At 33.6% G+C, this 16169-nt stretch overlaps 1 protein-coding gene across 1 annotated transcript in view; it reads left to right on the top strand.

Annotated features, from left to right (window-relative positions):
* Window positions 1–15458, top strand: part of LOC148599195 (electrogenic sodium bicarbonate cotransporter 1-like) — a 39677-nt gene extending 24219 nt beyond the window's left edge. The window contains exons 7-19 of the mRNA XM_088558641.1: window positions 2033–2179; window positions 2874–2965; window positions 3204–3378; window positions 4138–4271; window positions 4495–5065; window positions 5484–5597; window positions 6110–6274; window positions 6868–7046; window positions 7426–7498; window positions 7903–7971; window positions 8317–8493; window positions 9371–9487; window positions 14184–15458. Of these exons, the coding sequence (XP_088414767.1) occupies window positions 2033–2179; window positions 2874–2965; window positions 3204–3378; window positions 4138–4271; window positions 4495–5065; window positions 5484–5597; window positions 6110–6274; window positions 6868–7046; window positions 7426–7498; window positions 7903–7971; window positions 8317–8493; window positions 9371–9487; window positions 14184–14483 (2313 nt within the window). The 3' untranslated portion in view covers window positions 14484–15458. The remainder of the gene's footprint in view (window positions 1–2032; window positions 2180–2873; window positions 2966–3203; window positions 3379–4137; window positions 4272–4494; window positions 5066–5483; window positions 5598–6109; window positions 6275–6867; window positions 7047–7425; window positions 7499–7902; window positions 7972–8316; window positions 8494–9370; window positions 9488–14183) is intronic.
* Window positions 15459–16169: the final 711 nt, after the last annotated feature.

The following is a 16169-nucleotide window of genomic DNA, read 5'->3' as shown; positions in this document are numbered from 1 at the left end:
GAATGGACTCCGAAATTAATAAGAAGGCAATATTAAACTATGATTTCTACCAAATGCCTTTATTCGAAAATATGCCCCCGTGCACCGTGGGGGTCTTTCCGTAAAAATAAGTCCTAATTAAGCTATAACAATTCTTCAAGTTTGATGGGAGTCCGACAAGACGAAAGGCTATTTTCAGGCGGCAACAGTGAAGGACGTCCGAATGGTTGTGTGATGGACAAGTTAAAAACATTATTTCCCCCGAAACATATTAGACTACACTCAGCAGAGCTTAATTTAAGTAGCAGTCTTTCTAAAAGTCAGACAGAAGGTGATTCATGCACGTCAAAAACCCACCATATTCAGTTTATTTCTTGTTTAGAAACAGTTACTGTTTATATAAAATGTTTTTTTTTCTTTTGGTCGTTGCGCTTTTGAGACAAAATGTATATAGATTGTATATCAAATTAGCACTTTCCAAGAGTTATCGTTCTTGATTTGCTTTGATTTGGTTGATTTTAGTGTGAGATGAATGTATGATTTTCTCAAAAATGCAGATCTGAATACAGAAAATACTAACGTTACCTAAAAATATAGCATCTGAAGACCAAAAAAACATAGCTTTTCGGTGAATCACCTGTACCATAGGCAGTGTCTGAATTTTATATGGACGAGTACTTAATTAGAAAACAAACTCCGAAACCTATTAGACTTCACTCAACAGTTGATAATTTAATTAAAAAGCAGCGTTCGAAACGTTTTGACCACTCTCTACATAGAGGGAATTAATTAGAAGATAACTCCGAAAATAGGACATAGAATCCAGAGTTTATGCGAAATAGGCAATTTAATTCCACTATAATATCGTGACAGTAGTACTTAAACCTAAAGCATGTTGTTTTGATGATAAATCATCTTATCGTTAGTAATTTGTCAAGTTTATGTGCAAAAAGGTACGGAGTTAAATGATAGTTTTATAGTTAGTTGTGTATTTTTTCACCTTTGACCCACACTGTGGTCAAATGTTAGATTTTATTGGCATTCCGAACGGCTTACATGTATCTCTCCCTAGCTTTTTTCCATACCACTTGGTAGGTTGTTTCTTCGGATTTTTGCTCTTTCTTCTATGACTGATACAACTAATTCAGTTTTAATTTTGTTTATTTAGGCATAGTCGGAAATTGTCAGCAAATCTCGTTTGCACAAAAGAAAATCTCATATTTTCAAAGCAGAAAAAATATGTTCATATTTATTTTCGATTCGAGTTAAAATTATAAATCCTTGACCTGCCCCTAAGACAATGCCCTCCGATGTATTACGTATCACTTCGCAAAAAAAAAGTTTTCAAACAGCAAATTCTCGATATTTGTTCTCCAGAACTTACGAATTTCTCGAAAATCAAAATAGATATACAATCCTTGCTATTGATTAAATGATCCTTCATAATTTCAAATGAGTTGAATTTATACGCCAACTCATTATCAGACCTACATTTTTTGGTATTCCAGGCCAATAAATCTGTGTTCTGATTAGAGTAATGGTCTAGTAAAAATAAATACTTTGATAATATAATGTCTATTGAAAATGAGCGAAAAAGACATTAGGAGAAATTCTATAAGTACAAGTAATTTATCGATGCCGTGTCAATTAATGTATTACTTCGGAACTCTTATGGCCACATGTGAAAAACTCAGTTTAAAGTGGCGGATGCAGGAATTGACGAACGAGAGGGCGCGCTGATTGACCAAGGGGGTGGCACTTACAGTTACCTTTCGGTAGATTTCTTCCAATTCAACAGTTTTTCCTAAAAACGGGAAGACACGCGCCCGGCGTGTCGGGCCAGAATCCGGGTTTTGGTTAACCTACCATTTAATTTTTCCTTTTATCATTGATTTTGACGGTTCGTCATTTATCTCACTTCCCGCATTGTTAATTCGGTAAATTTGTTGTTGCATTTTGACTTGTATTTAACGTATGGTATTTTGAGCTATTTTAGCCCTAGGCAAAAACATAATTTGATACTTTTATTCATTTTCGATCAAACGTTTTATAGATATTCAGAGAAGTAGCGTATGCAGCAGAAGACCGTGCGGATGTCCTTTCTGCACTTCAAGAGTTCATGAGTCAAACTACCGTTCTGCCACCTGGTTGTTGGGACCCTACCATACGCATTGAGCCTCCTGATGAAATCCCAACAAAAGTAAGTTAAATTTTACATTGTGTAACCAACGATGTAGCGTCTAACTTCGCTGTGGTTAGGACATAGGTAAGCGGGTTGTTGTCCGTCCATACTGTAAAATTTTGACCGAACAGGTAGTCCTTAAATTTGTCGGTGATTGGCCACTTCAGTGCCAAAAATTCCAGTTTATGCGGCGGGTAATTCTTTTCTGCTTTAGTAAGGCCTTTGCTTGCATAACATATCACACGCTTCTCACCTTCTTGTTCCTGGTAAAGGACAGTTCCTAATCCAAATCCTGAGGCGTCTGTGTGCAACTCAAAAGGAAGTGTGGAATCCGCATATCCTAATACAGGTGCTGACGTAAGAAGCTGTTTTGGGGTGGTGAAGGCTCTTTCCTGATCTTGTCCCCATTTCCATTCTTTCTGTTTCTTGGACTTTCTTTTGGTTCCTTTCTTGCCTGTTGGCCCGGTGGTAACTTTGTCCGTCTTCTCTGGGTCGATCTCTTTCCCATACTCTTGACACAGAATGTTTGAAAAGGAGAGTTCTAGAAAACAGACAGGTTACAGGCTTTTTTTTGTTCAATGTTGTCACCACATTTTGCACAAATTTAATATTAATTTCAACAAAATGGAAAGTTCTTACATCACAACTTCAAACACACTGGATCCATCACTGCTAGCAGATTTTTACATTGATCATGTGACTTTATTTGTAGGAATCAAGAAAACCTCCGACCTACACAGCCGTTGTCATTGATAAAAATGAAGAGAGTTCTCATGAGGACCCAGCTTTGGCTAGGACGGGAAGGTACAATTAAAACAAAACAAGACAAAAAACAAAACAAACAAACAAATAAACAAAATGCGTACTTCGAATTTATGTGCCACATTCTTCTTTATTTGACCAAAAATACATATATTACTGCCATAATATGTTTAGTTAATACGCACGAACTTAATTGTGTTATAAAACATCCATTATTGAATCTGAATCTGCACATTGATCATATGTAAATGCAAGCTACATATAAAGACTTGTGTTTCAGGATCTTTGGTGGTCTAGTTGCCGATGTGAAGAGAAAATTACCGTGGTACAAGAGTGATTTTACCGACGCTTTACACGTTCAATGTGTTGCCTCTTTCATTTATCTCTTTCTTGCCACACTGACCCCGAACGTGACCTTTGGAGGCTTGTTGTCAGAAGCAACACATGATTACATGGTATGATGTATTCAGAGTATTTTGTAAACTTTTGTCGGTTTAAATTATTGACAATTTACCATTGACAATAAACTACAAAAAAAAAAGATTGAATTGTCTCCCCTAGTACATATGCTAAATAACGGTACGAACCACGACAATCGCTTCAGGTTTTAAATGAAATAAACAAGCAGTATTAAATGTCTGCTTACAACAGCTCAGCAGTATATGCGTTACATTTTTAGACAAAGAATTACCTTCGACGATGTATGCCTTCGTTTAATTATGTTTGCTTTCTGTTTTATCAATGTAAAACACCAATTAAGAGTGACTGAGTTGTCGCCCTTACATGTACTATATATAAATTTAATTTCGGACTCAATTTAAAAATAAAAATGATAAATGTAAGAAATGAAAGAATGAAAGAATTCAACTACGCAGATTTTTTGCATGGCGCTAGACGTCCTGGAACAGGGTTATGTTGCTACAAGATTGAAGTCATCACTACAGAAGTTTGTTCAGACTTGACTTTTTATGAGCAACTCTGTGGGCTAGAATCGTGGTTAACGTGATTACTCTTTCAATTATATTTATTGCTAAAATATCGTTTATCAGGCCTTCAAAAGTGTTTGTAATAATTACATTCATGAGTGAAGTATTTTCATGATTCTTAGATGGACCTTTACTTCAGGACAAATGTATATCATCCATGATTATTCCCGCTCCGTTTTTTTGTATACTTAAAGTATTCAGGTCTTGCATTGCTCTTTTTATACACAGGGAACTATAGAGTGTATACTAGCTGCATCTATAACTGGAGTGGTGTTCGCCCTGTTTTCTGGACAACCATTAAATATCCTTGGTAGCACTGGACCTATGCTCGTATTAGAAATGATTCTTTTTAAGTTTTGTCAGTAAGTTATACCGTAAACATTCTTGACGATTCGCCAATAATTTATATAATTCTCGAGGAACCTCGGTCATGATCCCAAAGCTGTTTCTATATATTAATAGTTTTACTTCTTTGCATATTGTATTAAAAATTAAGACAAATGATGACTTTAAATTTTGAAGAAAATCAAATTTTTAATGACTTAATGGCTTCTGACATATAGAAAAGAATTTTTACTCTTTCAGGGATCGAGATTGGGATTTTATGCCAGTCCGAGTTTGGGTCGGTATTTGGACGGCGTTGTTCATAGTAATCATCGTAGCGTTTGATCTCAGTTCTCTTGTACGGTATATTACAAGATTTACTGAAGAATGTTTCGCTTGTCTTATAGCGTTGATTTTTATATATCAAGCGTTTCTTCAGCTAATCCAAATAGAAAGCAAATATCCGGTGCATTTCCAAGCACCGCACCCTCAAGAGGTCGACTGTTTCTGTATAATTAACAACTTTACGATACCAGCAACGACTCCAAAACCGGAAGAAGGATTAGAGGTCCGCCATGTCCGGTCAGCTTTTCTAAAATTGTCATCAAACGAAGACATTCCGACCCAGTCACCACAAGATGAACTTTCTTTCTTCCAATTCATATCCCCTGGAAATTGTTCTATGTATGGCGGAATTTTAACAGGAAGTGGTTGTGATAGTCACCTTTATGTACCGGATGTGTTTTTCCTGTCTGTCCTTCTCTTTATCGGAACATTCACCATAGCAACTGTGTTGGTAGCCTCTAAAGGGAGCACATTCTGTCCGACTGTTGTAAGACATTTACTTTCATTTCTATATCTGACTGAGAAACACAAAACAAATACCAAGCACGTGTAGTTTTTATCATTATTTTAAAGTACATATTGTGTAAAATTTGGAACTAAAAAAAAACAAACAAAAACAAAAATAAAACAAACAAAAACAAAACAAAAACAACAACGTTAACAACAAAGAAATGCCTAAATTTGCAGGACTAAGTTTGTTTAAATATTCAAATTGAAACATAACGTACAAGTAGTATGACTCAAATTAAACTTATAAGTATAATTAATACAAACATTCAGCGGTGTATATAGCAGGAGTGATATTCACTATTGCATTAATTAAAAAATATCTTTGAAAACTGATTTCATTTGATTATTATCGTCCGCTATAAAGTACAAATACATAGTAGTATGTTATACTGTAGGTAAGACAGACTGTCAGTGATTTTGGTGTTTTGATAGCTATTATATCTATGGTGGGAGTGGATGCATGGTTTGGTGTACCTACTCCAAAGCTGAATGTTCCCACAGAATTCAAGGTATATATCTTGAACAATACATTTATTTTCCTCTCAATATGATGTTTTTATTTATGTATGTTTTTGTTTCTTTTTTTCTCAAAACACGTCGAACTATAGGTAATTCGTATGATACCAATATGCAAGTTTGTTACAACTGCACAAACTGTGCAGCACTTGCATAAGTCGTCTTTAATTCATTTGATATAAGGAGAATGGATATGGCGAATATGTCAACCCCGCCAGGTGAAAAATGTCAGCTCAAGGCCACCCATATGTATTCAGTGAACGACGATGAAACCCTTACACCACAGCTCAGGCTGCAGCTAGCCCAAAACGACATCATACACAGGTACATGTACAACGAACTAATTGCCTCTATATATATATTTACATAAATTAAACTGAAAGTGAAAACGAAACAAGACAAACGTAGGCCAGATATTCCTGAATTTGGAAAGGCTAAAATACGGTGGGGTTTAAGTACTTTGGCGTTGGCACAACTCTTATAGCAACATGGAAACGCTTTTCAGCCGACCAAACCAGGACGAGGTTGGTTGATAAACCCTATCAGTGATAAGAACCCATGGTGGTTGATATTGGTGGCAGCAATACCTGCTCTGTTGACGACCATCCTCATTTTCATGGATCAACAGATAACATCGGTCATTGTAAACAGGAAGGAGAATAAATTAAAGGTAACATTAAACTATAAAGGATACAAATATTGCATTCATGGGTCTATCTGCTTCATAAATTATAAAAGTGGGAAAATTAAGACAATTGTAAGTCAAAGACAACATGAAAAATGGAGATAGTTGACACAACATGCAATATCTCACGGAAGTCCGCTAAAGTGAGCTTATTCACACAATGGCTCTGACTTGAAATAGTTGCACTTAAATCGGGGATAACATAAGAAATTCATATGGGAGACCAATCTTATTCCATAATAAGATAAAACAAAATAGTAAAAAATTCTCTTATTTTAACAAATACAATTAAAAAATGTAGTTTTTTTTTTTTATTAATTTCTGAGTATTTTTTTTTATGTTTTAAGATATATATCATAACTCTAAAGCTTTGCAATTTTGAAAGGGTCCACGTCCATTAAAATCCGCCATTGGAGATTTCAATTGAAATGGTACATTGAAAAAGACTATATAGCGCACTTATATGATAGACGATATTGAAATAAATTGTTGCGTTTTTAACTATCCTTGCAAGTGATTGTTTTTTTTATAATTTATTTAGTAATATTTAAACATTTATTTATCAAATAATTTTACAGAAAGGTGGCGGATACCATCTAGACATGCTGATAGTAGCCATTCTAGTGATAGTGCTGTCATTTCTTGGTCTCCCATGGTACGTGGCAGCGACTGTTTCAGCATTAGCTCACGTCATGAGTCTAAGGAAAGAGTCTGAATGTACTGCACCTGGGGAGAAACCAACATTTTTAGGAGTCAGGTACTTTTTCAACAGAAAAAACAGGCATATTTCGCAATCGTTACTTTTCACTCCCTATAATTAAAGATTTGGTTAAAGGCTTGCTTGTTAGGGGCCTAATTTCTCGCAATCGGTCATACTTGCTACGTTCGACGTGAATATCTTTTCTATGCTGCATGATACATGTTGAATTATATGAAATGTAAAGATTTAAGCAATGAAGGTATGTAGCTTATTGGTGAAATTTCTAACTGTTCTTGCCATAAGCAATGTATGAAACAACAATATTGTGCAAAGTATTTGTGATGTAATATATCCGTTCAATCCAATGTTTGTGCCTACAAGATTAAAAACATATATAAAGTGGCCTCCATTTTACAACGTAAAGGTATATTTTCAGAGAACAAAGGGTGACAGCTTTGTTGGTAGGTGTCTTCAGTGGGTTGGCCGTACTCATTACATCTGTATTGAAGGTATGCACACGCTGTAGTAAATAACCTCACCATTAGTACAAGTATTCGTGAAGTTACTTATCTTTATCCAGTGTAATAAAAAGTCAACAATTCTCACCGAACATAATTTTTTTGTTTTCTTGATACACATAGAAAGCAGTCTTCAGCAGCATGCTTTACCAATTCGATACGCTAAACTGATATCAATGATTCCGTTCCATTCCAGATATATCACAGTATTTATTTATTCCACTCATGGAAAATCAATTATGCCTCTGGATAATCTGGAAAGGGTTGATCATTAAAACAAGTCTCTCACATTTTTAAATTTGCAACAAAAGTTCATTTCCTAAGTGCTTGTTATTTGCATGTTTTTGATTGATTAAACTTGAAGAAATTTGATTTTAAAATTGTTCCAATTTTAGTACATTCCAATGCCTGTTCTCTATGGAGTGTTTCTGTATATGGGAGTTGCTTCATTAAAAGGAATGCAGGTAAAAATTCTATACTTTCTACAAGTGCGTGTGTTAATAAGGATAATGCTTTATCAAAGTGAAAAATCAACATTTATTTTATGTGACGTTGTTACTAACATATGTTTAAAGGATAAGAAACTTTAAAAAATAAAAAGAGAAAAAATCTTGAAAAAACTATTACAATTCACCACTATTTGTTCTGTCATATGTTTAAACATGTAAATCATCGTGTGAGAAATAACATTACATCAATATTTTATCATTTATTTTATTTACATGTAGTTTTAAACCTCGAATCAATCGATATAGAAGACGAATTTGTGTATACCTGATTGTAATGTGTTTTTCACATTTTCATTGTAGCTCATGGAAAGATTTGCCATTCTATTCATGCCACAGAAATATCAACCAGACTATAAATATCTACGTCACGTGCCACTAAAGAAGGTCCATCTCTTTACCTTTATCCAAATAGCTTGTCTTGCCATACTGTGGTTGGTGAAAAGTTGGAATGACATCTCTATAGGATTCCCTATCATGGTACGGAAACCCCAAAATCACAACACGCAATGGGCAAAAAAAAGTACTTTGAGGGTATTTCAGTCGTAGAAGCATATTTGGATGGTTTTGGGGAACAACACTCGAATTCGTTGTTTTGACATCTTAATCATACAACGGAATTGAATGTTTCTTTCTCTTCGGAAACGAAAAGTTTATTGTTTGTCAAAGACTAGTCAAAGGAACCAAGATTCTAGAGGAATTCAAAAGAATGCAATCTGGGAGAATCCTCGAAAAACATGAAAACTTGTATCACACAAACAATAGTAATTTTCACATTCAGGTGACAACCACGTCTTTGATAGGAGGCACCACAATAAATGAAATGAAATAAGGATTGAACTTATAACATACACGCATATAACTTTAAAATGCTTCTTTACCTAAAAGTAAGTCAAATTCAAAGCATATTTATTTCATAATTTTCATAATGTTGATAATATTTTTCGTTTGTTGGCAGAGAAAATTTTGAAATTCGATTTATCTCCCACTGAACCACTGTAACATTATTTACATAAAAGAATCACCCAAATGCAAACGCTTTGGTATTTTTATGCTGATATCAATACTACGTGCAAAGAGCTTTTTGTAAACTCCTGCTTCATGCTTTAAGCATAATAAGAGTTTTAAGCATAATAAACTAAGTAAATTCGGGTAAATATCCATATTCGGTTTATCATTATACATCTATTACAGAAATGTCATGGAAGTCATAAATGAGCACTCATCAAATTATGGTCCGATCCTTTATTTAAACGAATTAAAAAGCGTGTCACTGATTTTTTATGTTTATTTTAGAACGTATTCAACGAAGAGAAGGTATGAAAGCAGATGCATTACTATTGTTTTCCCGTTCTAGGTTCTGGGTACGTGCTTCATAAGAAAAGGTATGGAATTGATATTTACCGACCACGATTTGAAATGGCTGGACGATCTACTTCCCGGTAAACAACTCTTAAGGAATCATAGTAAAAAGGTATTTATATAAATAAAAAATTATACGATCAACGTTCGAATCAACTTTTTTCCCAAAACATTTGGTCAGATACTCTTCATTCTAAAACCCAACCATATCTTGAATTTACCAAAAGCTTCCAAACGGTGCACAGTCATATGATGAAACGTTTTAATCGTATTGCTTTTCGATTCTGTGAAAATGTATTTTAACATTTAAAAAAGCGCCACAGCAAAAATGGTTAAACCAATGGTATAAACATTTAAAAGTAAACCATGTAGTGATATTAGCCTTTGTTTTAAAATGCATAGCTTTATCTGACTGAAAAATGACTTAAACATTATATATATATTTCACTAACTGTCTTTCAAACCATTTATGAATAGACCTTTACAGAAATATGTATATACCAGCTTCATAACACACCAATCTTTGAAATATAGTTAGAATGCACATGTGTACCATAGTACATTTAGACATGTATAGAGTCCAACGTACTACATATGATAATCATATGTTGATCAAACACATGAGAATCATACTATTATTTGATTATATAGTTATATGTCGTATGTTTATCACATGATTCTCATATGTTTATCACATGATTCTCATATGTGAATATTGGACTGCCAACATTTTCATATGATTGTGAAAATGAAATTTATAAAATTAATTTCATTAGAGTTATCCGTTATTCATACGCATACTAAACCTGTCACACTTATTTGTATAATAATCACATGATGTCAATTATTTCTCATATGTGGCACTTATGGCTATGTATATCCGAACTATTCGAATATCCTTCTTGCAAGTAAGCATCCCTGGAATTCTCTCAATAAATTTAACTGTATTTCAATAGGTCAAATTTGGTAACTATCTACATTTTTATAAGCTTTAAAGCCTACCTAAGATCCTTTATAAACTTATCCTGCTTTTTGTATATTGTTAATTTCATCTTTGTTATGTAATCAGTGGCCTCCATGCTTGAATCCGAAGCTTTTGTTTGCTTTTCCCGATCTAGATTTAGGCATATTATTGCTTTCCCTGCAAATTACCCTGCTTTGAAATGATTCTGTATTAGATATACTTTTAAACATTGTCAAAGACGATAATGTGTCTTCAAAATAGTTACTGGAATCACAAAATAACCTATTTCGTGTCGTATGTTGATATTTTATTTGACTGGCACACGTGGAACGTTGATTTACAGAGCAAGGATGTCCATTCCAACTTTTTCTCCTATTTACTTAAATTTCTGTGTCAAATCAATTAACAAAATATCAAAACACAGTCAATTCATAATGTAGTGTTACTTTATATAACGTTTCGCACGAATAGATAACACGGAACAAGTAATAATCATGGATATCATTAAAATTGAAAAAAATGTATATATGAATATAAAAGTATGGAAGTGTTAACGTTAATTAAACAATTTTATGTATCATAAACATAATTTACTACCTTTTCAATTTGCCGAATTAATGAATTCAGATAACTTAATGTATTTCTTTTATCCTAATTTGATTTGGTGTTATGGAGTATTCGTGTATTCATTTTATCGTAACCCACGTTAACCCGTTATTGTTGATAGATATCGTATTATGTTGACAGTGACCACACAATTATTGTCACATTTCGGCCTAATGGTGACAAGTTTAGGAGATTAAAAATTGTGATGTTGTTGACACTGTAATAAAATATAAAGTTTATGAAGTGTAAATAAAAAGGTAACCTATTCGACAGTAGAAAAGCCTTTAGAGCTTTATAAAGATTAATTTATTTTCCTTATTTTGAACCTTGTAACAAATCGACGTTAACAATGATGATTGACATTCAGACGTATATGACGGTATTTTTTTCTATTCTATAGTCCTTTTCATAAAAGAACAAATTTAATATTTTATTAACTTTGTTATCAGTGGTAGCTTTACGTGATGAACACCTCTAACTATATAGAGCCCTCAGATACTCATGATAATTTCTGGCTGGAGAAAAAAACAAAGCCATCGCTTATTGTCTTCAAAAATTTTTAAAAAGTCTTTCTCGTGGTATTTTGTTATACATGTAGCACTTTTTGATCAGAAATAGTTGAAAAAAATGATTCACAAATATTTTACAGCTTTTAAAATGTTGGACGTCTGTTTCTATTCACTGTTGGAAAACCAAAGTATGTGTACATGAGTATGTTTATAAATTCTGTATCAATTATCAATAATGTTCGTAACCATTCAGTCAAACCATATACGTTGTCGCAAGGTAACATAATTCAGTTCCTGAATTGTACGAACTTTCAATTTCCCGTTCTACATTCTCTATCGTGTAACCCCCTCCCTTTTCCCCATGGAAAATTCATTTCCCCGATTATAATTCCTATATATTAAAGAGAGAATATTTTTGTTTTCATATCGTTATGCCTCTTCTTCCAATTCTTGTATGACCACAATAAAAATGCATATTCCCAAATTCCTCACAAAATAGACTGGGAAGTTTTATCCATACACGTACTGTAATATAACAATATCCATTTAGGTATCTGCAGACTTAAGTGAAGGACCTAACTATGATGGTTGTTTGCATAAAGTATCATGTAAAATATATCTAACATTTCCTCTCATTGTATATATGAAATTTTGTACGTGTTTTAACTTATATGTACAATGGTATTTGTCAAAATATTTATAAATTGTACGTTATTGGTCTGTATATGCAGAACTTACAACACCATACCAATCTGTAAAGTGTTTTATATACATGTATATTGGTTGCTCTGTGTGTTGAATGCGTAATAGTTGTGAACGGGACATTTATTTACTTAAAACCAATACTTCAATATACTATGTAAGCTTGCATGCTATGTATTCTACATTTAAGAGACTGTTCATATAATATGGATGTCACGTGGTCAATTTTATCCCACGGAATTGTTTGTTCCACTGCAATATGTTTGTCATATGAATATCAAAGAATTTCTTTAAATCGACAATTGATGGCTCAGAAATTGTTTTTAAAGTCCATAAGGAAGTAACACAATTTTGCACAAAATGAAAGAGTTACATCCCCTTTTCAATGAATGTCAATGCTTTCTGTGTAATTTATTTCTCTTACCTGTGAATGAATGAATTAAAAAAAAATACCAAGTCATATGCCATCCACTGCCTGGTTTTTGCATGGACACCATCATAACGACCCGGAAATCATCTATGGATGTAAACCACTTATAAACTTTTATTTGATATGCATAATATTAATGAAATTAAACAGATCGCCTCGTTTACAAGGTGGCAGGCCGATGATATTAGGGATTTGATTTGCAATAAATGTTTTTTTTTTCAATTTGTATCTTCTGGAATGAGAACAGTTTTAGAAGTAAGACACTACAAATATTCTATGAATTATATTGGAAAATGACAATAAATCTAAAAAATTATGTAAATGGTAAAACCCTTTTAAAAGCTTTATATACAGCAACAAGGTTTTTTTACACTGATATTTGTTAGGCTACATACTACTACATAACCCTAATGTGCAATGCACTGACATACAACTACATACCCCTAATGTACCATGCACTGACACACAACTACATACCCCTAATGTACCATGCACTGACACACAACTACATACCCCTAATGTACCATGCACTGACACACAACTACATACCCCTAATGTACCATGCACTGACACACAACTACATAACCCTAATGTACCATGCACTGACACACAACTACATACCCCTAATGTACCATGCACTGACACACAACTACATACCCCTAATGTATCATGCACTGACACACAACTACATAACCCTAATGTACCATGCACTGACACACAACTACATACCCCTAATGTACCATGCATTGACATACAAATATATAACCCTAATGTATCATGCACTGGTGAAAATCTGTTTTATTTGGTTTGTTTTGTTTTGCTTTTGTATACTTACGGCATTGTCAAAAATATGTGTTTTGTGTTTGAAAATAATAAAAACTTCATTTTTTATACATGGACGACAACGGCTACTTACATTTTGTCAGAGAGTAGTAAAACACATTTGTAACATAAAATACTTTTATCTTTGTCACATTTGACATTTGTATTGTAACGGCTTGTTTCGTCCTTGTCTTGTGAAATAATGTAAGTGCTAGCATGTAAAACTGGTCAGAAATTTAGCATAACTTGTACAACTGAATTAATATGTGTTTATTTACATTTGTAACAATCTTAATAAAATCAGACAGTAGATGATTTGTGCATAAAAAGGCACAAAATCCACATTTTCCTCATTCAGAAACAGTTTCAGGCCAAATTTTTTTTTAAATTTTCATTTGGATGTTACGCTTTTGAAGTTTAAAATTAAATCGATGGTACATGAAATTGGTACCTTTCAGGAATTGTCGTTTTTGTTTAAATTTCATTATCTGGGAGAGAATATGTGATTCTTTCCAAGCTACAGATCTAAATACAGAAATGACTATATTATGGTAAAATATATGGCGTGTGTAGACCATGTCGGGTTTGTTCAGTTTTTGCATAAGGAATATTCATAGTAGCCTCCCGCCAATGGCAGTGTCTGAAATTGTACGGCTATAGATCTATAAACATTAAAACGTGCGAATGTATGATTTAATTTAGCAAATCCATCGAAAAATAATCTGGTAATCTGTTTTATATCATGTTATATCTGAAGAATGATTTCTATTTTCAGACACAGAAGAAACAAAAAACATCAAAGTACATAAAGAAAAAGACAAATCGGTCGAAATCGGTTCCAGCGTACACAAATCAACCACCTATCCTCATGGACACAATATTTCCAACACCCGTACAATTTCAACGATCGATATCCACTGAATCAGTAACTTCAAACAGGACTCAAGATATATTTGAGAAAAGGGCAACGAGAAAGTTATCATTATTGTCCTTACCGTCTAATTTGACCTATTTAGAAGAACTAGGGAAATCCAATCAGGACATGAACGCAAACCGGAAGGGGTCGTTCTATTAGTCTGGATTATTTCACCAGAAATTCGGGCAATAATGAAATATACTTTTAATGTAATGACCTTTGATGAGGCAGTTAAAAAGTTACTGTCTTAGTCTAGAACGACAAATGTTCAATACGAGGGATTGACATCAGTACGACGACTTTCTTACCCTAATATTTTTACCACAAACATTCTGTTATGCCAAAAGTGCAAATTGCGGGAGAAGTAACAAAATATCCACTCTTTATTTTTAAATAAACAGAGTTCACGTAAGTGAGTAAATTCCATCCAGTAATTATAATGTTCCCATTTTTCTCTAACTATCTAGTACTATGTTGTTTTTTATGTGTTTATGTTGAGTTCACAAATGGAATCATGCACGAAATTCTTTAAATTAGTAAATTCTATGTCGTTTCATCCGGTAATGCATTTTCTTCCATATTTCAGATATTTACAAAAAAAAATTGAATTTTACCCATTGGCTTCACTATAGGAAAGATAAACGATTTCACAGAGCTGCCTAAATCAGGATATTTTGCATGGATATCCAATGCTTATACATTACTCAACCATGTAATCTCATTACAGTCATTACTTTCATATAGGCTATTTATCGTCACTTCGTGTGCTTTTTAGCGACTGTTTATGACATTGCGACTACTACCGTAGACAATTACCCAGATGCAAACTTCAGTTTGAATTCTGTAAATTACTTACGATTTGTAATAAAAGTTTTGAAACTCATGTTAGCAACTATTCATATATCATACTATATTTTACACAGCACTAGATCAAGGGAATATAGTGTTCATTTGTTATTTGAAAAAAAATATATATCAGACAGATATAACATGTAAGAGAACGAAGCAAGAGGGAGCTTCTCGAAAAATATGACACAATTTCGATGCCGTCCTAGATCTTGAATATTAGACATTCGCCGACTTGTCTGTGGTTCCATATATTGAACTTTCATACAATAAAAGTTTTGTCCTGTAGTTTTTATTGTCGATAAAAGCGAGCACCGCGGGCTTCAACATACCTGAATTTTTTTTTTACCTTTCAAGCAGTTCCAATCAGATCCTTTCAAGTTTAAGCCATTTTGATTCATTATTTGTACATATTTCGGAAATATTCCGCCCCCATTGATGGCTGGGATATTTTACATATAACCTTGACGTGAACATATTTTGATGAAACTCACTGATAGCATAAATTCCAAAAATAGTAATTTTGCTTTTCGTTTGTAGAAAAAAATATGCTTCGATTTGGATAATATAATCGAAGCTATATTTTCCCGAGGCGGGTTAGGTTCTTGAACAACGGAGAAGATACGTACACACATCATCCGACTTTTCTGTACACATGGCTGTTTTGTGAAAATATAAAGTAAAGAGTATGAGGTACGAAGCTGTTTGTATTCATCTGACATTTGATAATGCAGCGATATTTTGTTATGTCGCTGATAACTCGACCAACTGGAATATTTGAGACTTCCTATAACATACTCTGTGCATCTACGTAATCATCTCCTAACTGCATACGTTATTTTCGAAATACATCCCTTCCGGAAAACGATATAGGCCAGTCATGTTTCAGTGCATCTACATATTAAGGACATCGCTGACACGCCTTCCCTATCACCTTATGTTCTTACGTAGACCTAACCTACTCCTATGGTATGTGAAACGAAGTAAAAGAGTAATAAA

This window comes from Perna viridis, chromosome 13 (genome assembly GCF_037379345.1).
Source record: "Perna viridis isolate PV_CMFRI_1.1 ecotype Kerala chromosome 13, ASM3737934v1, whole genome shotgun sequence".
NCBI classification, from domain to species: domain Eukaryota; kingdom Metazoa; phylum Mollusca; class Bivalvia; order Mytilida; family Mytilidae; genus Perna; species Perna viridis.
Note: the sequence above shows the minus strand (reverse complement) of the source record. Positions and strands in the feature narration are given on the sequence as shown.